The sequence below is a fragment of the Empidonax traillii genome, unplaced genomic scaffold (genome assembly GCF_003031625.1).
Source record: "Empidonax traillii isolate 1590-97213 ecotype Southwest subspecies unplaced genomic scaffold, ASM303162v1 scaffold1444:size425056, whole genome shotgun sequence".
Taxonomy (NCBI): Eukaryota; Metazoa; Chordata; class Aves; order Passeriformes; family Tyrannidae; genus Empidonax; species Empidonax traillii.
In genome coordinates, this window is record NW_020956637.1 from 97,485 (window position 1) to 119,013 (window position 21,529).

General features: G+C 55.0%; 1 protein-coding gene across 6 annotated transcripts; it reads left to right on the forward strand.

Moving 5' to 3' along the window:
* Window positions 1-35: 35 nt before the first annotated feature.
* ST14 (suppression of tumorigenicity 14) lies at window positions 36-19,401 on the forward strand. 6 transcript variants are annotated; one of them, XM_027907356.1, is made up of 19 exons: window positions 36-589; window positions 9,718-9,877; window positions 10,119-10,246; window positions 10,801-10,871; window positions 11,308-11,468; window positions 11,884-11,919; window positions 12,316-12,553; window positions 12,675-12,814; window positions 13,235-13,332; window positions 13,810-13,919; window positions 14,752-14,882; window positions 15,121-15,225; window positions 16,223-16,330; window positions 16,702-16,815; window positions 17,004-17,132; window positions 17,468-17,654; window positions 17,787-18,061; window positions 18,312-18,448; window positions 18,944-19,401. In XM_027907356.1, the coding sequence occupies exons 1-19, from the start codon at window positions 584-586 to the stop codon at window positions 19,103-19,105; spliced, it is 2,496 nt and encodes an 831-aa protein (XP_027763157.1). In that variant the 5' UTR covers window positions 36-583; the 3' UTR covers window positions 19,106-19,401. The 6 variants fall into 6 exon arrangements, with proteins under 6 accessions (XP_027763157.1, XP_027763155.1, XP_027763156.1 ...); XM_027907354.1 differs by lacking the exon at window positions 36-589 and adding an exon at window positions 2,230-2,330; XM_027907355.1 differs by lacking the exon at window positions 36-589 and adding an exon at window positions 2,230-2,330 and having other exon boundaries at window positions 17,007-17,132.
* Window positions 19,402-21,529: the final 2,128 nt, after the last annotated feature.

The following is a 21,529-nucleotide window of genomic DNA, read 5'->3' on the forward strand; positions in this document are numbered from 1 at the left end:
TCCGGGTGGGAGGGCACTGCCGGTGAAATTTGAATTGGGAGTCACACCGAGAGCAGGATCCCTGAGCCACACCGCGGAAGGGAAAAGCTTTTGGCACCGACTGAACCTGCTGTGGATGGATGGTGCTTCTTCGCTAGAATTCCTGGGAACTGTCTCCACCAGCAGCTTTTCTCCCGCAGGCAGCCGGCCTTCATTTCTTATGTAAGCAGCCACGCTCTTCCCTTCTCTCACGTGGATGGCATTCCCAGGGCTGGGAGCTGATGCGGAAGGATCCTGCCTGTCCAGCGAGAGTTTGCTGCTCCTGCAGCTGATCCCTGTGTCCCCTGGGATTCTCCTGGGGTTGGAGCTCAGAGCGCTTTAGCTCTCGCAACTCGCATGCGGTTCTGACCAAGCCGGACTTGGTTCTCAGATTTCAGGGCTCTCCTTCCTCCCCAAACTCAGCGTGTTAAACCCCGGCTCTGCTCTCGGGATGCTGTTGTGGCCAAACTGAGACAACGCGAGGAGGGGGACACGACGGCTTTTCTTGGACAAACTGGTCCCAGTGGGAACGAACAGAGACTCTGTCGCTGACTGCTGCCATCGCATGTGGGTAAGTGCCTTGAACTTTATGCTTTGTTCCATTTTCAAAGTGCCTTGGCTGGGCTCAGCATCCTTCGGTCACACTGGAGGACACAGGGAAGTGTCACCACAAAAGCACGTGGCGGACAGGCTGGGAATCGTTGTTTGGTGATTTAGGGCTGTGCAGTGCCCAGAAGGAGGGGACCTGCTGCTAAACACGGTGACTCTGCAACTGCTGCAGCACAGCCTGAAGGAAATCCCTGTAAATCACAGAAGGAAATCCCTGTGCTTCCGCAGCAGAGAAACGGGAATCCTGGCATTTAGGGCTCTAAACCGGCAGCCTCCCAGCTACATAACAAGTTATATTTAGCATGTGTATTGTTGGCTGTCTTTCCACACGGCGATCGCGTCCCCTTAGTCAAAGGGCCAGTTGGGCTCGTGAATTAGTTTGTAAAATGCCAGTGAACGACAGAACACGCCGAGTTTTCACAGCTCTGTAGAAAGCCGGGAGTTGTGGATCTTTGCAGGAGACACCAGAGTGAATCTGCCTCTCTCCCTCATCAGCCACGTCCCGGAGCGCGGGTGGGGATCAGGCCATACACCGAGTTGAATCCAAGGGCAGTGGTTCAGCCGGGCCCAGCTCCTTTGTACCCAGGGGGGTATCGAGTCAGGCAGGCAGGGAGTGGCTGTGGAAACAGTGCCGGGCAGGGCTGGGCACCAGCACCAGGGCTGAATGCTCTGACATCACCCGGCTGACTAACGCAGCACCTTTTTGAAGGGGAATACCTGAAATCCAGGGATGTTTCCTGCTGTGCCGTGGGTGGGATTCTGGCTGGGAAGGCGGTGGGGGGTGTATTTCTACAAGAGGCCAGAAGTTACGTTGTGTTCTTCACAACAGCGGGACCGCAGAACTCACACCATCTCTTTTGTTCCCCGGAAAAAACACCCGCAAAAAGGGCTGCAAAATTTGGGCTCTGCGGGAGACGTTTTAGAACAAAAGTGACCCAGCAAGGGACTGAATCCCTGCGGGGTGTGATCGGCGGGCAGCTCCTGTTACACCAGAACCGGAGTTCTGGGAAAGTGTTCAGATGTGGGAAAACAAAAAACAAAAACAACACCACAAAAAAACCCCACAAACAAACAAACAAAAAAACAACAACCACATTTTCGGGGCTGTATGTATGTTGGTGTGAAGAGCTTTGGGTCGGCAGCGGGATGGCCAGTTTATTCTTTGGATGGGCATACCACATGTTGGTTTGGACTGTCGCAGGAAAGATGGAAAAGGGAAGAACTTTTCTCCATGGAAGTTTTTGGGAACAGCAAAGTAAAACCCTCCTTTCGCCGGGGGGGGTTGACCGTGCCGTCACCCCAGCAGGGATGAGACCACGGGTAACACAAAGCTGCTCCCAAGGAGCTGCGGGTGCCAAGCCCAGCCCTCCCGCTCCTGGCTGTAAAAGGTTGGTTTGGTTTCATTTCATTTCATTTCCTAAGGCAAAGGGGGGCCCTCGGGTGACGCGGAGACTTTGGGGCACAGCTCTTGGGGCACCCGCGGACGCCGCTCCCCGTGCAGGGGGAGCCTCGCAGGGCCCGCGGGGCGTTCCCACACCTGGCCGGGCAGGGAAGGAGGGGCCGGGCACGGTGCCCAGGCCGGAGCCAGCGCGCCATGGCGGCCTGAGCCGCGCCGAGCCGCCCTGGCCATGGAGCGGGGCCCGGCCGAAGGGGCCGCCATGAGGTACAGCGGGGCTGCCATGAGGGACAGCGCCCAGCTGCAGGTGAGGGACAGCGCCCAGCTGCAGGTGAGGGCATGGCGGGGCTGCCGTGAGGGACAGCGGGGTTGCCGTGAGGGACAGCGGGGCTGCCGTGAGGGACAACACCCAGCTATAGGTGAGGGCACGGCGGGGCTGCCGTGAGGGACATCGCCCAGCCTCAGGTGAGGGCATGGCGGGGCTGCCATGAGGTAAAGCCCCCGGCCGCAGCTGAGGGCACAGCGGGCTGAGGTCTCCCCGCAGCCCCTCCATCCTTTCCCGAGCTGTCCCGGCCTCCCGGCCCGTTGTCACAAGAGAACCTGTTTTGAGGGGACGGTGCCGAGCTCAGCGGGGCGGCGAAAGGAAAAAAAAAAAAAAAACAAAACCAGGCTTCGGGAAAGTGGAAACCGCCGCCCGGCTGTGGTGGTGATGGTGGTGGTGGTGGTGTTGGTGTTGGATCTCCTCGGTGTCGGCGCTGCTGTGGCTCCCAGGGTTTTGATTTCGGCTTAAACTGGGCTCTGGGGTTGGGACTAAAGGTAAACTGGGCGCAGGAGAACTGTTTTGCCGAGCGTGGGGGCCGGGTTGTTTAGCAACAGATCCAACTGAACCTGTTCTGGTATCGGAAGGGCTGATTTTAACCGAGGGCTGTGGGGCTTTGCTAATGAAACCGCTGCCTTATCGGCGTGCTTGGAGACCTGAGCGAGCTTAAACCACACAGTCTTGGCTTTTTTCTGTAGGTCTTCCTGTAGGTTGCACCTCCAGAGCCTGCTGTGTGCCACAGAGCTGTTTCAAGCCGGGTTTTAGGTTAAAGCAGGACAGCAGCGCTTCCCCGCTCACCTGCAGGCTTTGGGTGTCTCCAAGCCCTGGTTTAGTGGTTGCTATCTGGCAAAGGAGCTGCCGTTCCAGCACTGATCACAAAGCTGCCTTACAGCAAGAGACGTTTCCCTTTGCCTCCAGCTCCGCTGTCCATCATGTGCCAGGGCCGTGGGCACTGCCAGGAGTGGGAAGGAGATGCTCTCGCTGATACGGTTCAGCTGGAGCTCCTTGCTCCCAGCTGGGTCGGGGTGACACTGCTGTGTGACATGATCTTCCCTGCCCGCCTTATTCTCCTGGCAGGGGGTGGGTTTGTGCTCTGGTGTGTCTTTGTGCAGGGCTGAGGGGTCGAGCAAGCCCCCTCCCTGGTTCTGGATCAGTTCCCTGCCTGCATCAGTGCAAGAGGGGCTGCTGGTCTGATCCAGGAGGACTTCCCTGAAGATGGTATCTGCCCTCCTGGCAGGACACAGCCTGAGGAATTTGTCCCTGTGGGCTGACTGTTGTTGGACTTGGCCCCCTATAAACATTACAGTGGAAGAAATGTGAGTGTTCTTGCCATGTCTCTCTCCTCCTGCATTGGGGAAGGAGCTGTGACAGTTCTTGGGCTGAGGAGAAGCTGCTCCTCTTCTTGGGAAGGTGCAGAGTGTCTCTCTGGGGCAGTGGCTGGTGGGTGAGCTGCTGCTCAGGCCAGTTTGGCTGCTGTTGGTGCCAAAGGCAAACAGGGATAAGGAAGACACGATGAGAAAAGGGCTGAGGCCGATTGAGAGTTTGTCAGACCTTTGCTCAGCAAACAAAAGATCACTTTGTAAAACGCTGGAGGGAGCAGCGAGAGTGTTCTGAGGGCCTGGCTGTGGGGAAGGCACTGGAGCAAAGGTTCTCCCCCTTGCCCAGGGTTGAATGTGCCTTTTCCATCCAAAGGCCACAGAATAGGCAGGCAAATAACACCCTGTGATAATCTGGGCCATGGGCTGGGGCGGAGAGGGAGCAGCCTACGGGGATGGGTTTGCCAGGCAGAGGCTGTTCCCTGTCAGAGGTGCTGGTGTTTTCCTCGCTCTTGGCTCCAAACATTAAAAACTCGAGGGCCACATCCACCTCAGAACTGTAGGGGCAGGTGAGGAGCGTGAGTAAAATGTCAAGAGGAGTGTTTGCTCCAGGTCTGGGCTGCAGCTGCTTTAGTTCAGCTGCTGGAGGCAGTTTTGTTTTCCAGACAGTGCTGTCTGTACCAGGAAAGACATAAGAGGGATTTGAATAAGCTGTTCGCATCTGTGGCGTGTTCCTTTCTGCTCTTGGGACATCAGTGTGTTGTAAGGAGGAATTTCATGGCTCATAGCTAAACGGATCAGGGCTGTAATGTAGCTTTATTACCCACTTCTTCCCAAGGATTGCTAAGACTCAAGTGTAAAGTTCTTTGCTACCACAGACACACCTAAGTGTGGTGGCTCTTTCTGAGCTGCTGACATGCAGGACCCAGCTGGATGATAACCTGGAGCGGGGCTCAAGCCAAGCCCGTGCTGTCTCTGCAAACATTAACTTGAGTTTCTTCTGTAATAAACCCAGAGGAATTTGGTTTCTCGTGTGACTCAGGGTGGTCACAAGACAGTCGAATGCTGTGGAAGGTTGAGCTCAAAACTGGTTTGTGAAGCAGGTGTGTGTGACGTATCTTTCACTATTGCACCTGCCCTCTCTGCTGGGAAGATACACAGTCTGGAGGACTCTGGCCTTGGGTTCTTGCCCCATATTCCCTGTTTATTCTGATGTCATCATTTTATAGCTCCATGGCCCTTAATACAGAACTGGAGATGGAAAATACCATGTTGGCAAAGTTTCTTCAGTGCGTTACTGCCCGTGGTGGGGCAGCACTGCACGAATACACCTCGGGGAAGCTTGGCTCTCATGTGCTGCCTCCATGGATTTCTTTATCAACAGTAAGAGGAGGAGTGAAGAGATAATTCTTACCAGATCTTTCTTGCAGCAAGAATTGGTTCAGGAGTTGACTCGAGTGGTGTAGCTGTACTTGAGCTCCTTGGGTGAAGTGAGTTGCTGCTGTAAGCACCGTGTGTGAGCAGCTTTTAGGTTTGTTTCACTATTTCTTGTGGGAAATAGGCTGGTTCCCCTCATGCTTTGGCTTTCAGTGCGATCCAGGAAACCTCAGGTTCTGCAAATCTGCCTTGGCTCTTTTTGCCACACAAGCTGATCTCAAAGCTGGGCTGTCCCAAGCTCTGAGCTCCTGAGCTGCTTGATCAGTCGACAGGTTTCATTCCTCTCGTTTCTTATGTGGTATTTTAGTGTTTTTTTTAAACACCACCTGAGGTGGGTGTGGCTGGAAAGAGGGAGGTGGGAATTGCCTCTTGGACACATGGGCTAGGATCTGCAGGGTGGAATTACCCTCAAGAGCCTAACAGAGTCTGGTGACTCTGCTTCATCTCAGACCTCCCCAGGCCACCTCCAACCTGGCATTTTGTGGGTTTCTTTTCTTGGCATCAATCAGTGGGTTTTTTTGCTGTGAGACTTGCTTTGGTTGCACACCTGCCCCTGCTTCCTGTGCTCTGTGCAGCTTTGGCCCTGAGCAGTCCTGTGGCAGAGCAGCCGAGTCTGGAGCTGGGAAAGGGCAAGGGAAGGAGCTGAATCTCATAATCTGGTTCTGTACAAATGAATTATCTGGTGGTGATAAGGGATGGATGAAATCAATGTCCAGGAGCCCAGTCCTTCTGTGGGTCGGGGTCCTGTGAGCAGATGCAGACACTGAGGGAGAGATGGAGCAGCTGTTTCGGAGGAGAGGGGAGCGGTGAGGGTTTGGGTGCCCAGGACATGCCAAACCAGCCTCTGTGGGGGATGCTCATTCCAGATGGACCCCTGCTTTGTACACATCCCAGGAATCTTCTCGCTCCGTGGAATGTCACATGATCCCCCCTTTGCAGGAGGATCTCTCCACTTTCTGGGAAGCTCTCCAGTCTAGAACTGACTGTGTGGCAGTTCCCACCATCCCTGTGTGCCTGCCGAATTTCCTGCTGGCAGAATTAGTCACTTCTGCATCTGGTTTGTCCAGTCTGGCGGAGCACAGTTAAAAATACACTGTGTGGCTTACAGAGGAGGAGTGGGAGGGCTGCTTTTCACAGGACTGAGCTGGGACTCTGCATGGAGGAATGTGTGCAGGAGCCCTCTGAGAGCTCCATAAATCTGTGAGTGCTCCTTTTCCAGCTTTCCTTTATGAAGTCAGTATTCCAGGGGACACTGAGGCGTGGAAGGGCTGGGGCAGTGTCTGCCTGACCCTTTCACTGGATTGGCATGTGGCTTTCCTGCCACTGTGAGCAGAAGCCTCCATCCCTGCCGTGGCAGTGCCAGTGAGGGCTGAGCGAGGAGGAGCAGGAGGAAGTAACTGCTCCAGTGACTAAGACAGAGAGAATATCAAGGGAGGTTTTCTGTTAATAATGTTTATTGGAGCAGTTTCCTCGAGAAGGGCGAGAGAGTCAGACCTTGAGTCACGTCGGGCTAGAGACGGTTTCTGGAGGAACCATGGACAAGGTGAGAGCAGGACATGTTCAGATCCTCTCTGGTAGAACAGGTGAGGGAAATGTGCAGCAACAATTAATTAAAGGAGATGAACATTGTTATTTTCTTGGTTTAACTATGATTTTTGAGCCTGTTTTGCCTGTGGCTCCATCTGGTCTCCAGTCAGCTCAGAGGATGGTGACCAGGAATTTTTTCCCCAAAGCAGGAGTGGTGGCAGTGAAGGGGATGTGGAGCACAGGGGTTGAGCAGGGCAGAGGCTGAGCTGCTGGCTTTGGGCTCAGACAAGTCTAGTCCTAAGGTCAAACGGGTGTTTTTCGTGCTGAGTGTGGGCAGGGAGGATTCAGCCTCTTACTCAGAGGTTGGGACACGGGACCTGTCTGAGACCTTCCTGCAGGGCCTGATTCAGCATTCCAGGAGTGCTTGGGGGATGCTTCAGATCCTCGGGGTAGTGGGGAGAGAGTTTGCAGGAATAGCTTTGGCTTATCCAGGCTGTGGGTGAGAGCTCCTCCAAGCAGCTTCACATGAGTGTCAGCGTTGGCTGGGGAACATAATGGCCTCAGTAAGCTTTGGGATGGCAGAGAGGGAGAGCTGGAATACAAAACAGCCTAATTCCTTGGTCATGCCTCAGCCACCGGAGCTGTGCATGTGTTTTGTGTGTGTTTGGTCGTGCTGGAGGCAGAGGGAACCTCTGTTTGCCTTCTAATTTAATCACACTGATGAGTTTCTGCCTCAAAGAGTTTTTTCTCTGCAAAGGCACAGCAGCCTGGCCTTGTACAGCAGCAGCTCCTGCTTGCCACTGAGCCCTGATATTTCTGGCAGTTTGGTGAAACTCAAGTTTGGGAATTCTGCAGAGGCTCCCCTCAGCAGAAGGGTTTTCTATTGGAAAATAGGGTTGTTTTCTTTGTAGTTCTTCCTCACTGCCCCCAGGAAGTCCGGGGAAGTTGCTGTTTTGTGAACTGATCCATCATTTAAGCCCCTGAGGTGGTTTTCTTGCCACAGGCTCCTGCAGATGTTAATGGGGAATTAAATACTTTGCTTTCTGCTACCAGCAGCAATGTCTTGCAAGGCCTGGGAGGGCTCAGCACTGGGAGCAGCCCCAGAGTGGGAGAGGGGAGGTGCTTGCAAGATTTGTGGCCAGTTCCTTCTCTTTACCTGGCTGGGAGGGGTTTATTGCATGGTTGAAGCCTGAGGGGAGCCGGATGGCTGTTTGGAAGACAATGTGTCAAACCCCAGGTAGTCTTGACTTTGTCTGAAGAGTTTCTTTAGGATGGCTGTCTGTATTTAAGCTTTGTTTGGCATCTTGTCTGTTTTAAAGTTTCCTCTGGTTATGTTGTCAAGGTTTTCCTGTATGATCACAGAGGCCAGACAACATTCAGAGCATTCCCGATGGGATTGTCCTCTGTGGCCCTGCTAGGTCTGTTTATTTGGGGGATGGAAACAGTTCTTCCAGCCCAGCTTTAGGCAGTAAATCCCACAAATGAATGAAAGTTCCTTCCCTGTGTTCCCAAATGAAAAACTCAGAGGATTTTGAGAGCAGGTGGTGTGAAAACTGGTTTGTTGCTCTGGTCGTGGTGGCCTTCTGGTGTTTGCAGAGGATTAAACTTGTAGTCCTTGACAAAAACTCAGAATAATTTAAGTTTCCGTTTAGAAGGGCCCCGGGCAAATACCAGAGGGAGGAGGGGCTGTGGTGGGGTGTGGAAGGTGGGAGGAGAGGACAGGGGTTGGGTGAAGAGAAGGGCAGAAGGAGTGGGGGAATGGTGCAAGTGGGAGCTGGGCTTTCCTGCCCGGTGAGGCTTAGGAAAGATGGGATGGTGAAGCACTTAAGGGAAGTGCAGTGAGGTTGCTTGGGTTTGCAAGGGGCTGACACAAACCTACTGTAATGGCTACTTTAATGGCTGATGAGAACAGGCAGTGTCTGAGCTGGGGTCGTGTCTGTGGGACAACCCTTGGGGCACAGGGGGGGGTGTGATTGTTGTGGATTCAGGCGAGTCAGCACTCTGTGTCCTTCCTGCTGTCATCAGAGCCCAGGGAGCTGCTGGGTGCCTGTCAGGGGAAAATGGGAGGGTAGGGAGCAGAAAGGTGAGGGATCCCCATGGTTTGGGCCCTTCCTACCTGAGAGAGGCACAGAATGAAAGCAGAAGACGTGGTCAGCTCTGCCCTCGAGGGTTTGCCAGCTCTGGGAGGACAGGAGGTGCCAGAGTGGGTGTGGATCCAGGCCTCTGGGCATCAGCCTGTGGAAGGGATGCTGTGTGGCATCCTCTGGAAACACCTGAATCTGCAGCTCTTCTGACTCCACCTGGGCTGGAGATGCAGGTACATGAGCAGGGCAAGGATGGAGGGAGGGAACCAAAGGCTGGAGAAAGTGAAACCCCAGGTCAGCTGATGCCACTCAGGCCTTCCTCTTCTTCACCCAGCCCAGCGTGGGGTGGGTGGAAGCAAGAGCTGTGTGCTGTGGGTGTCATTCCTCCTTCTTTTGGGATCTGCTCTTCCACATCTTGTCCTGAGAGTCTGGCAGCCTGTGGCCTGTGGGAATGCCTTGTAAGTTCATCTTAGTTGTTTTGGTTTTTTTCCTTTCCTGGGTGTTTCTGCTGGATGGGAGGTTCCAAACAGAAACACAGGCCCAAGAGACGTCACAGAGCACTGTGAAAATGTAAAGGGAGGAAGTGGCTTGATTTCTTCTTTTAGAGAAATGCTATTTATAGTGTGCTGTGCCCCACAAGCTGCAGTGACACACCTGCCACCAGCAAAGGGGTGAATTTTTCTCTGCCGTTTCATCTGCTGGCAGGCACATCTCAGAGACTGCGGGCTTTGTGACCTGCCATGGTCACGGGAGGGTGTGTGGACGTGCCCCTTGAGCTCGTGACCTTGTGTTAGGCCCAGAAGGGAATTAGGTGTGTGCAGAGAAGCAGAGGGGAAGCCTTCAGGCTGCTGTGGGGTGGCTGTGGAGCTGCGACGCCGAGGTTTGCCCGTGCCCTCAGTGCTGGGGAGTTGCTGCGTTCCCTGTCCACAAACCTGCTCCAGGCTGCTCTGTGGTTCCAAACCAGGCTTTGGGAACAGCGATCCCACCATCCTGCCTTCTTCCCTCTGCCAGGACATGAACCACCTGGACGAAGGGGTGGAGTTCCTCCCTGCCATGAACTCCAAGAAGATGGAGAAGCGTGGCCCGAAGCGGCGCGTGGTCGTCACCGTCCTGGTCGTGGTTTTCCTGCTCGTCTCCCTCGCCACTGGCCTCCTGATCTGGCACTTCAAATGTGAGTGTGACATCAGGAGGGTGGTGGCATCGAGGGTGATACCCCGGGAACGTGTCCATCCACGTGGAAAAGCTTTGTTACCTGGTGTTGATCACAGGTGCCCTCCCTAGCTCTGGGAAGGCTCCAGGAGGTGGGAGGACACCAATTCCACCCCTCTGCCCCGATTGCTGTCACTGGGGACCTCCTGTGCCATAATCCCAGCCCTCACTGCCCTTCCTGACCCTGAACTCTGCCCTTCCAGACAGGAACGCGCCCGTCCGGAAGGTTTTCAATGGCCACTTGCGGGTTCTGAACTGGGAGTTCCTGGATGCCTACGAGGACTCCAGGTCTCCAGAGTTCAGCATGTTGGCCCAGAAGGTGAAGAGCACGGTAAGAGGCTTCTTTGCATCCCCTCCTCCTGCAAGCAGGAATTTTCCTCTTTCCCTGTGCCCACGGGGACATTTCGTGTGAGATTCTTTGGAGCTTCCTGGCTCCTCTCAGCTCTCCTCGCTCCCTGTGACACGCTGGTTGGGAGCAGGGACATGCCTTGGAGCTGGGTCTTGGCATCCCAGCTCCATAGGAGCTGCCAGGGCACATCCCAGGGTCGGTGGATGAATCAGGGCTGGGAGCTGAGGCAGGAGGGTGTCTTCCCTCCCTGCTGAAGCTGTGGCTGGTCTTGCCTCTCCTCTCAGAGTTAGGGATTTGTGCTTCTCCCAGGAAGAGCGGGGAGAGCTGAGTCAGAGAAGGCTGTGCTGGGCAGGTCTGGGCTCTTCTGGGACTCTCAGCTCTCCTTCTTCCTCTCTTTGGCTCTGTGGGTTCCTGCAGCCAGGGATGCCGGGTATGTGCCCTGATTTTCCTCAGTGGGCTTGAAGCTCTGTCTTTCTGTACCCTTTCCCCCTTCCTCACCTCTAGATGTGCTGAAGCCCCCTCTTTAACCCTTTCAGGTGGAGGAGATATACAAGAACCATGCAGATATTGGCCCTTACCACAAAGAGACAGTGATCACTGCCTTCAGGTGAGTGTTTGGTGCTGCCTGAGCCAGGCCTGAGAGTGGAGGAGGGCAATGCTGGGATATCCACAGACATTTACCCTCATTTCTGGGGTGCTGTGGGTGGAGGCACCCCAGTAGTCACTGTGAGTGACACAGGGAAGGATGGGCAGTGAAAAACAACCCAAAAGCGTGTATTGCTTTCTGCCAGATGTCCTGGGAAAATCAAGGTGTGGTGAAGTGAACTGCAGTGGGTGGTAGCTGGCAGCTTTGAGAGGAACTCCCTGGGGTGGCAGGGGCCTTTACTGGCCACATTTTGCTTAACTTACCCTTGAGACTCTCCCTTCTTTATGGCTAGAATCCAAAAATGTCTCATCAAGTAGCCTGGCCCCTTCTTCTAGTGGTACTTTGAGCCTTCCCATGTGTGTCCTTGCCCTCAACCCAACAACTGCCCTTCCCACAGTGAAGGCAGCGTCATTGCCTACTACTGGTCCGAATTCCTTGTCCCCAAGTACCGGGAGCAGAGCCTGGACAGGGCGATGGCCGACAAGCAGAGCCTGGTGCAGAGGTGGAACCCCCGCCTGCGGAACCCCCTGCTGAAGGTGGAGTCGGTCATCGCGTTCCGTGAGTGTTGGCTGGGCCCCCACCTGGGACTGGGGGGGACATGTCACTGCAGAGGGGAGGTGCTGGCCACAGCCCTCCTCTGGGGCCCCTCACACAGCCCTCACTGTGGGTGGAAGGGCCTGGGTTTCACAGCGTGGCTTCGTGGGATGTACGGACCGGGGGAGGCTGCACAGAGCTGCGCTGTGTTCTCTGAGCTGAGCAGAGAGGGACAGGGATGAATCCTCTGTCTGCTGAGGAAAAGCTGGGTCCCTCAGCTCCCCAGAGCCTGGGCAGGAGCAGCCTGCCCTGGCCAGCCTGCAGGGAGAGACCCCACAAGCAAGGCCATATCAGTGCAGGTCCTGGGGACGACCTCAGCCTTGTGCTGAGGAATTTTGCATTGCCCAAAGGATGACACCAGCTCTGTTTTCTCCTGCAGCTGTGGACCCCAGCATAGCTCACTCGGCCCGAGACAGTAAGTACAGTTCTTCAATCTCAGTGGCCTCTTCAGGGTGGTGATTTCCCTTGCAGGATGGGGGAGGGTCTGGAGAGGGGTGCTCTGCGTGGAAGGCAGACCCCAGTGTGCTCCTTGGAGCTGGTGTGGGGTCAGACAGAGCGTGGCACAACCGTCAGCCAGCAAGCATGTTCCCTGCAGAGGCACCTGCCCAGGGACAGCCTGCAGGCAGAGGAGGAATCAATCTCTGCAGCAGAACCTCCTCGTTTGCCTTGTGTCCTGGCTTTAAGCCCAGCTGGAGCCACTGTTCTCATTCCCAATCCAAAACGCAGCACTGTAACAGCTGCTGATCAGAAATGAAGTGTAGCCTGGCTGGAACCAGGACACCTTGCTAACTGTTCCCTGCTCTCTGGGCAGACAGCTGCGTGTTCTCCCTCCACGCCAAGGACAGGCAGGTCACCAGTTTCACCACGCCCGGCTTCCCCAACAGCCCCTACCCCAACAACGCCCTCTGCTACTGGGCACTGAGGGCAGATGCCGGCTCCAGGATCAGCCTCACCTTCAAGACCCTGGAGCTGGAGCCCTGCAGAGATGACAGTGACTACATCAAGGTCTATGACTCCCTGAGCCCCGTGGAGCCCCATGCTTTGGTCAGGTCGGTGTCCCCGGGATGTTCCTGTACAGCACTGAGAGTCCTGCTGGGACCTGAGCTGCTGTCCCTGCTCAGAGCTGACCTGTGCAGCTGTGCCTCATGGATTCTGTCCTTCGCCTCCTAGGCTTTGTGGGAATTACGCCCCATCCTACAACCTGACCTTCCTGTCCTCCCAGAACGTCATGCTCATCACACTGGTTACCAACAAGGAGGGGCGATTCCCTGGCTTTAAGGCCGAGTTCTTCCAGCTCCCAAAGATGAAAGGTGAGCAGAGCCCTTGGCCTGTTTCCCCCACCTCTCCCTGCCGGGGGCAGCTGAACAGGGAGGTGGGTGTGGCTGTGGTCAGTTTGTCAGGGATCTTTCCAGGGCTGCAGCACCTGGAAACAGGTCACATCTTGGCCTTGCCCACAGTGCTCTTGGCTGCTGTAATGATGGCCCCTGAGGAGGCCAAAATAGGTGTTATGTTGAATTAAACATGCAGATTGATGTGTGAAGGAAGCACCTAATTGATCCCCTGGGTTCTCTCAAGCCCTGGAGCAGAGCTGGTGTCTTCTGAGTGTTACTTAACCTTGTTAGACACTGTTCCCTCTGCCTCCCTTCCTGTCTTGAGTGACAGCCAGCTGGGGCTTGGGCAAACCACATCTCTGAATCTCTAACCTTTTTTCATCTTCTATTTTTCCTCAGCCTGTGGTGGGACCCTGAAGGGAGAGAGCGGCACCTTCACCACTCCCTATTACCCGGCACACTACCCCCCAGACACAGACTGTGTGTGGAACATCGAGGTGAGATGGGCCCTCTCTGTGCCTTCATGAGGCTGTCAAATGACTGGTCATGCAGTCCAGGGGAAGTCACAGCAGCTGCTGCCCAGATCCTCCGAGTCTGGCGTGGCTGAGGGAGGTGTTTGGAGCCTGGGGGCAAAGGCTGAAGAGGCAGTGAGGGGCCTGAACCCCACAACACTTCTAGTAGCCCCCCCAAAAGACTGCAGCTTCACACAAAAAGCATGAGAGTGGGGGCTTTGAGGCAGGCCAGTCACTGACTGCTGACCAGAGGTCTGGCTTCCACTCCCTCTGTGTGCCTGTTCCATCAGAGATCCTGGGACCGGGGTGGCTCATAGTGACTTTTATGAAGGTGTTTCTTTTCCTTGTGGAAAACTGACTTCTCCCCGTTTTCAGTTATATTCTATCCTCTTCCCATGAAGCTTCTTCCCTTTTCCTTGCTCCAGAAAACAACATCCCCACTGGCTCTGCTCCCTTTTGCAGGTTCCCTCTGCGAAGAATGTGAAGGTGCGTTTCAACATGTTCTTTGTGCTGGAGCCCGGGATCCCCGTCAGCTCCTGCACCAAGGACTACGTGCAGATCAACAGCACCAGGTGGGTGTTGAGTGCCCTCTGACCCCGTGGAGGGGCTTTGTTTACTAACACAGAACCTTGTGCTTTCCTTAAACCTGCTGTGGGAACAAGTGTGCTGGTGCTCTTTAGGATGGGAGGAGGCAGGAAGGGTGCTGGGATTTGCCCCGTGGTGAGAGGGGGAACCCCAAGCTTGGGGATGAGACCCTGGGTTTGTTGTGTGCTGCAGCTGAATCCCCCCACATTCTGTCGTGACACGTGGCTCATGTGAGGGAAGGCAGAAACATCTGGGGGGGGTTTGCTTGAATGAGCAAATCTCTGTTCTCAGGGCAGTTCCGTTGTGTTCTGGGATGCTTTTCCTGATGTACTGGCCACCTCCTGTTACACAGCCTGATAGAACCTGGGCCAGACAACTTGGTACCTCACAGGGATATGATTACTCTTGTTTTGCAATGTTTTGGGCAAGGAAGCTGACCCTGCCTCAGAGAGAGGCTTCTAAGTCAGCACTTGCCTCTGCAGTCCTGAGTTCCCTCTGTGCTGCTTGTGTACATGATCACACCTGCCCATGGTGGGATGGGGTCCTGCACAAATCCAGCATATCTGAGATCAGACACATCACTGGGGCAGGCAGGGACGTGGAAGAACCTGTTCACAGTCATTCTTAAGGTCACAAGCTGGTGTTAGCAACTGTCTCAAAGCTACTGTGAGTGCCAGCAGAGTTTGGACCCTGAGGCCTGGCAGTCTGTGCTGGGATCAGACCTGCTCCCTGCTGTCCTGCCCCCTCAGCTCTGTGCCGATGGGAGGGCAGGGATGGAAGGAAGTTTGCTCTGGCCCTTGACTCCCCTTTGCCCTGCAGGTACTGTGGGGAGCGCCCTCAGTTTGTGGTGGCCAGCACCACCAACAGAATCCAGGTCCGGTTCCACTCAGACCAGTCCTACACGGACACGGGCTTCTCTGCAGAGTACCTGTCCTACGACTCCAGCGACCGTGAGTTGGGACCCTGGGGCTGGGGGAGAGACTGGTTTCCCTGAGATCCAGAGCTGCTCCTCCTCCGTGCCTCCCTGGCCTTTTCCAGGGGCACAGCAGCTTTTATTTTACTGCAGACCTCCCTGTGTGCCTGCTGTGTTCTGCTGGAGGCAGGCCCAGGGAGCACTGTGGTGTGCTTTGGGGAAGGGATATAGAGGGGGACACCTGGGGGGCTCACGTGTGGTTTTACCCCTCCCAGCCTGCCCTGGCAAGTTCACCTGCAACACGGGGCGCTGCATCGACCGCAGCATGCGCTGTGACGGGTGGCTGGACTGCGTGGATGGCAGCGACGAGAGATCCTGCAGTGAGTCCACCCTTGCTTTCCCTTTGGCATGGCGTGGGAAGGGTCCTGATGCCCTGGGGTGGCTGTTCTGGAGGTGTCTGTTCTGGGCAGTGTGCCTGGATGCTGCCTGAAACCAGCACTGCCGCCTTTCTCCAGGCTGCAGTGAGAGGCACTCGCTGTGGGATCTGTTTGGGATCCTTTCCCAGCCTAGGAGCTGCGAATTCCTACTAATCCAGCCCTCTCCCCGTGGCATCTCTCTCCATTTCCAGTTCCACTCAGCTGGGAATGTGTTTTTTCTGTGTAATCCTCCTGGTTGTGGGTTTGGCTGAGCTGGGTGGTTGAAGGGACTTTGCAGAGCACATCTGGAAAAGCTGCGCTATACGTGGAGTTGTTTCTCTGTGCAAAAAGTTTTCCTCCTGGGTTAGCAGAGCTGTCCTGTAGTTGGTGTTACTGTTCAGGGTCTGCAGTTCATTGGAGAAGATGAAATCCCCTAGATTGGGATCTGGTTCCCAGGGGAGGGGGCAGTTTTCTGAGGAAGGGTTTCTAAGGTACTTTCCTACTGCTTGTAGCAAGTGCTTTGCTTCAGTTGTTGCCCGAGGCTGTCCTGCAGTGATGTCAGCTTCAACCTCTGCTGCCTGAGACAGGACAGTTCCAAATGGTTCTGTTCTCCAGAAAAGTGGAAATGCTGTGCTGTAGCCCACACGTATGTGCACGTGCATGGTCTCGAGCTGTTTGGTGGGTTCCCAAGTGTCTGCACACCCACTGGGAGAGCCACCATGGTGGATGGGTCGCTGGTGACTCCACAGGTGCCTTTGCAGGTCTCTCCCCTGATTTCTGGCATTGGAAGGGACTGCCCAGGGAGGTGGTGGAGTCCCCATCCCTGGAGGTGTTTAAGACATGTGGCACTCAGTGCTCTGGTCTGGGTGACAAGGTGGGGATCGGTCACAGGCTGGACTCGATGGTCTTGGAGGTCTTTTCCAGCCATAGTGACTCTTTCATTCTCTCTGCCCTTTTCCAGCCTGCACTGAACAGCAGTTCAGGTGCCAGAATGGTTGGTGCAAGCCCAAGTTCTGGGTCTGTGACAACGTGAACGACTGTGGTGACAACAGTGATGAGCTGCAGTGCAGTGAGTGACTCGCTGAGGGCTGGCGTGGTGGCGACCGGGTTATGTGGGATGGAGGGAAGCAAATGCTGTGCTGGAAGTGAGTGGGCAAGAAACCCAAAATAACAGCCAGGCATGGGGCTTAGCAAGGGCTCATCTGATCCTTGAGCCCCGAGTGAGAGCTCAGAGGAAAGAAGGATGTGCAGAGGTTTACGAAACGTGGGGTTTGGGGAAAGAAAGGGCTGAGTGACTGGGGGGTGGTGTGGAGTTTGGAGAAGAAGAGACTGGAGACACAGGATGCTGGAGCTTTACCTGGGGAAGGCAGTGGGCACAGCCGTGTGTTGAGGTGCTGCAGGATCCCTGCCCTGCCCTCAGGAGCTGCTCTCTGTCCCCAGGCTGTGCAGCCGACAGCTTCAAGTGTGACAACGGGAAGTGTGTCCCCAACACCCAGAAGTGTGACGGGAAGGACGACTGTGGGGACGGCAGTGACGAGGGCAGCTGCAGCACAGGTGAGGGTGGACTGGGGGAGCACCTCCCTTGGATGCAACCTCTGGATTTCTCGGTGGTTTGGCATCCTGGTGTGTGTTTTCTCATGGGGTTGGCATGTCCTGGGGATGGGGGGAAGAGGTGGTAGGCTCCTGGGTGGTGTGACCTCCCCAGAACTGGAGCTGACTCCATCTCTCTGTCCTACCTGCAGCAGGTCAGGCAACAGTGCCCTGCAAGGACTACACCTACAAGTGCCGCAGCGGGCACTGCATCAGCAAACAGAACCCTGAGTGCGATGGGGAGCAGGACTGCGAGGACAACTCCGATGAGGACAACTGCAGTGAGTGCCCTGGGAATGGGGGGAACACGGGATTCTAGGCTGGGCCTCTTAAGAGAAACACCCCAGTGTGGCAGAGAGAGCCCCTGTGTGGTGGCTTGATCTGGAAATAGCAAGATGTGTTCTGTATCAGCTTGGGGAGTGTTGTTCAAGATGGGCAATACAGGGCTTTATCTACACATTCATGTACTTAGGAAGTAAATGTTATAGCTAATTTAGCATCAGCCCCTCCCTGACATGGGTAACTTGTGCTGTCTGTCAGATATCCCCAAGGAACAGAGGGGAGGTGTGGAATGGGAGCAGGAGTAACCAAGCACCCCTTTCCTTCCCCACCCCAGACTGCGGGACCCGCTCGTACGTCAGGAAGTCACGGATCGTCGGCGGGCAGAACTCGGACGTGGGAGAGTGGCCGTGGCAGGTCAGCCTGCACGTCAAGGGCCAGGGCCACATCTGTGGGGCCTCGCTGGTCTCGGAGAGCTGGCTGGTGTCAGCAGCTCACTGCTTCCTGCCCCTGCAGGGCATCAGGTACAGGAGAGCCTGGTCCGTCCCTTTTCGGGCGTTTCAGTAGGAAAACACCGATTTTGAGAGGCATTTCTCGAGGAAACCTGTTTAAGGTAGCGAGATGGGGCCTCACCCTGTGCCTCGTGCCCTGTGCAGGTACTCAGACCCCAGCCTGTGGACGGCCTACCTGGGCCTGACCGACCAAGGCGACCTCAGCGGCCCCAAGGTGCAGACGCGGAAGATCAAGCGCATCATCTCCCACCCCTTCTTCAACGACTACACCTACGACTACGACATCGCCGTGCTGGAGCTGCAGAGCCCCGCCACCTTCTCGGCCGTCGTCCAGCCCATCTGCCTGCCCGATGCCACCCACAACTTCCCCGTGGGCAAGGACCTGTGGGTGACCGGCTGGGGAGCCACCGCTGAAGGAGGTGAGCGCTGGTGTGGGGATTCGGGGCTGCGCTGATGTGTTTTGTGTGGTTTTCCCAGAGAAGCTGTGCCTGCCCCATCCCTGCCAGGTTGGATGGGGATAGTGGAAGGAGTCCCTGCCCCTGGCAGGGGGTGGAACAAGATGAGCTTTAAATCCCTTCCAGACCATTCTGTGATTCTGTGATTTTTGTGTTTGTGGAGGGGAAAAAAGTGGGAGCTGCTTCAAAATGAGTATTTTGCTTGCCCTCACAGGCACTGGAGCCTCCATCCTGCAGAAGGCAGAGATCAGGCTCATCAACCAGACTGTGTGTAACCAGCTCCTGACGGACCAGCTGACGCCACGGATGATGTGTGTGGGGATCCTGACTGGGGGTGTCGACGCCTGCCAGGTAGGGCAGCACCTGGAGTTAGTGCTCTTTGCTGTTTGTTTGTGAGGGAGGCAGGCCATTTGCACTTACATTTACACTTCTAACCTGCAACAAATCTATGTGAATCCTCCTGGATTCAGACAACAGATTGGAATGGGTACCAGCAGCAAGTTGTGTTGACACAGGGCTTAGTCTCAAAAATTGCAGGACTTACACTCAGAACCCTCTGACAAGGCAGGAGATACAACCCCATCCAGCTTTTTGCTGTTTGTTATTCCTAGTTAGCAAGACAGGCTGCTTGATTTTATAGCTGTGTTCTGGCCCCGTGACTCTTATTGCCAGACCAAAATATTTGTTTCGGGGAACGGCCAAAGAAATTGTGCTGACTTAGAATTGCTTTTGAGATGTGGCGTTACTGACTGATTATTTTTTCGCTCAGTTTTGCCTCTTAACACTTTGCATGAGGAGGCTGCAGGGGGTTGGTGCTGATGCTGCTGTGTGTTTGTTTGTGTGCAGGGAGACTCGGGGGGCCCCCTGGTCAGTGTGGAGCCCAGCAGTCGGATGTTCCTGGCCGGAGTGGTGAGCTGGGGGGATGGCTGTGCCCAGAGGAACAAGCCTGGAGTGTACAGCCGGCTCACCAGCCTGCGAGACTGGATCCAGCAGCACACAGGCCTCTAGGGAGGGATGGATGGATTCCTGCCTGGACACCTCTTGGACAGTGCTGGCACTGCCAGCTATGCACAGCCTCTACTGTGAACTTCCCTCTACCTCGCTGCGAGTGCCTGGGACTCCCTGTGCAGCCAGAGCTGATGCTTTGGTTCAGTCCTTAGTCTTCCCAACTTAGAAATCCACGTTTGGAGAAGTTTTTCCCTCGGTGGGTAAGCTAGTGCAGCTCCCATGAACAACCAGAATGATCCATCATTCAAGATTACGTAGAATAATAAACTTAAGAAATAAAAAAATAATTAATTTTTTTTTAAAAAAAAAGAGACAAACATTTTGTTTAGAGGCAAACTTTATTGAACAGGTTCAAAAACATGCTTTCAGAATATATTCTAAGTCCTGCATTTGTTTTCAAATGGCCGTCTGCACCGTGGTGTTCAGTCATGGGGGCTGGGGAAGGGAGGTCTAACCATGGTTTTTGGAGGGTCCCCTTCTTGTCCCATGCTGCGGTCTCCTCCTCCACTGTCCAGCTCAGCTTCTGGCCTGGCTGAGTCTGGGGCTGGAGGCCTGAAAGAACCATCACTCCCCCCGAGGGAAGCCATGGGAAGAGCTGCTTGCACAGATGGAGACCCCTGGGCCATCGGCATCACCACACTGTGCCTTAACTCCACTCTGGGCTGAGCTCCAGGTGCCTGAAGTTGTGGTGGAGGGCACAAGGGCTGCACTGAATCCTTCCTGGAGTGCTCCCTGCAAGGACAACGCGGGTCAGCTGTGCCCACACCAGCCTTAGACCCATCCCACTTTTGTAAAGAAAAATGTGACTTGTGAATGTGCTGATTTCCTTCCTCTCTCCTGTTCCTGGCCCCAGCTGAGCACACTCCAGCTGAGTTAGTCCCTTCCTCACCTGTAAATACATTGTTTTGTAAAACTCTCTGAAGTGAGATGCTCTAATAAACTGGGATATTTTCTAGTACTGTGCCTGTGTGGTTCTTCCTCATCTTCTGTGCAAATGTTCCTGAGACAGAAACCAGCAGCACAGACCCCCAGTGCTAAGAGGGAGTGGAGCTGCTCCACGTGAAACACTTGAATTCTGCACCCCTGCTGCACAGCAGCTCCACTGTGGTGAAGAAACAGTCTGGGGAGAAACGATGATCCCCAGCAGTGGCCTGGGATAACAGGGTGCAAAAGGAGTAAAGAGCCCCTGGCACCTGCGCCCAGGGGAAGGGCAGTGGGATGTTCCATCACCTGCTGAGCACGAGGTCCAGTGTCTACTCACTCTCTGTTGTGCCCACACGTGGTTTGGGGATCCTGCCACATCCAGAAGGATTGCTGAGGCAAGCAAGGGGTGCAGGAGATTCTTTTCCAGACAAGCATGAATCCTGTGCAACCAAATCTGGAAGAGAGGTGTGTTCGGACAAGTTTTGCTTTGGCAAGAGCGGTGTCACTCACCACAACCCCTTTCCAGGCTGGCACTGAGCACATGGGGGGCTCTGATGGGCTGGCTCAGCCCTGCAGCCTTTCAGCACAACTTGAGGGGACAATTCCAAGCCTTGTGTCAGACCACCTGATGCAGAAGCAGAATAAACCCACTGTGTTTGTTCTGGTCATCACAATATTTTGACTGTGCAGGGGAAGAACCTGTTGTCCCACACCATCCTCAGTCCTACACCTGCAAGGAAGGGCTCAGGCTCCCACAGCATTTCGCTCTGTCCAGTCACAAAGGTATAACCTGGCTATCCTCCCTTTCCACAGCTCTTTGTGCTCATGGAAAAGGGCAACAAGGAATGCTCTGAGGGAGAGGCTGACCTGACTGCTCCCCTGCACAGATCCTGCTGCTCCCCAGCCTCACAGGAGAACAGGCAACTTCCCCTCAAACATCCCAGGAAAGAGAGAAACATCCCACCAACCAAAGGTCCCCCTTGCCCCCAGTGCAGCTCAGTCCCTGCTCCAACAAGAACTGGTCCTTCTCGTAAGGATTACAAATAAATAAATAAATAATGCAAGAAATACAGAAAAAAACCCAGGTCCCTGAGCTCCAGTCCCACTAGATGTCCCTCTCGGCCCAGGGAAGGGCTCCTGAAGCAGCAGCACCAGGAAGGAGATCCAGGAGATCTGCAAGTCCCAGATCCCTCTCCCGAAGTCCAGAGGGGAGGGAGCCAGGAGGAGAAAGAAAGAATGAGTGGGTAGGAAAGGGAAACAAGTGTAGGCAGGATGGAGAGCTGAGCCAGGCAGCTCAGAGCAGCTGGCCTTGCCTGCAAGGTGCCCAAGTGAGGGCTGTGGGGTGGAACAGCAGCTCTGAATCAGTTTGGAAAGTCCCATCCCTCAGTTGAAGGTCCGAGAGTTCACTGGAAGCTCACTGGAGTTTCACTCCTGCCAGCAGCAGCTCCCAGGCTCTTCCCCCTCTGTCTCAGCACTCAGAGGCCTCAGAGAAAAAAACTT

Coding starts and splice junctions, on each gene's coding strand:
- ST14 (XM_027907354.1), top strand. CDS start 2,256: ATGGAGCGGGGCCCGGCCGAAGGGGCCGCCATGAGGTACAGCGGGGCT. Junction 2,331..9,717: donor GGGACAGCGCCCAGCTGCAG/GTGAGGGACAGC, acceptor TCCCTCTGCCAG/GACATGAACCACCTGGACGA. Junction 11,920..12,315: donor AGCTCACTCGGCCCGAGACA/GTAAGTACAGTT, acceptor CTCTCTGGGCAG/ACAGCTGCGTGTTCTCCCTC.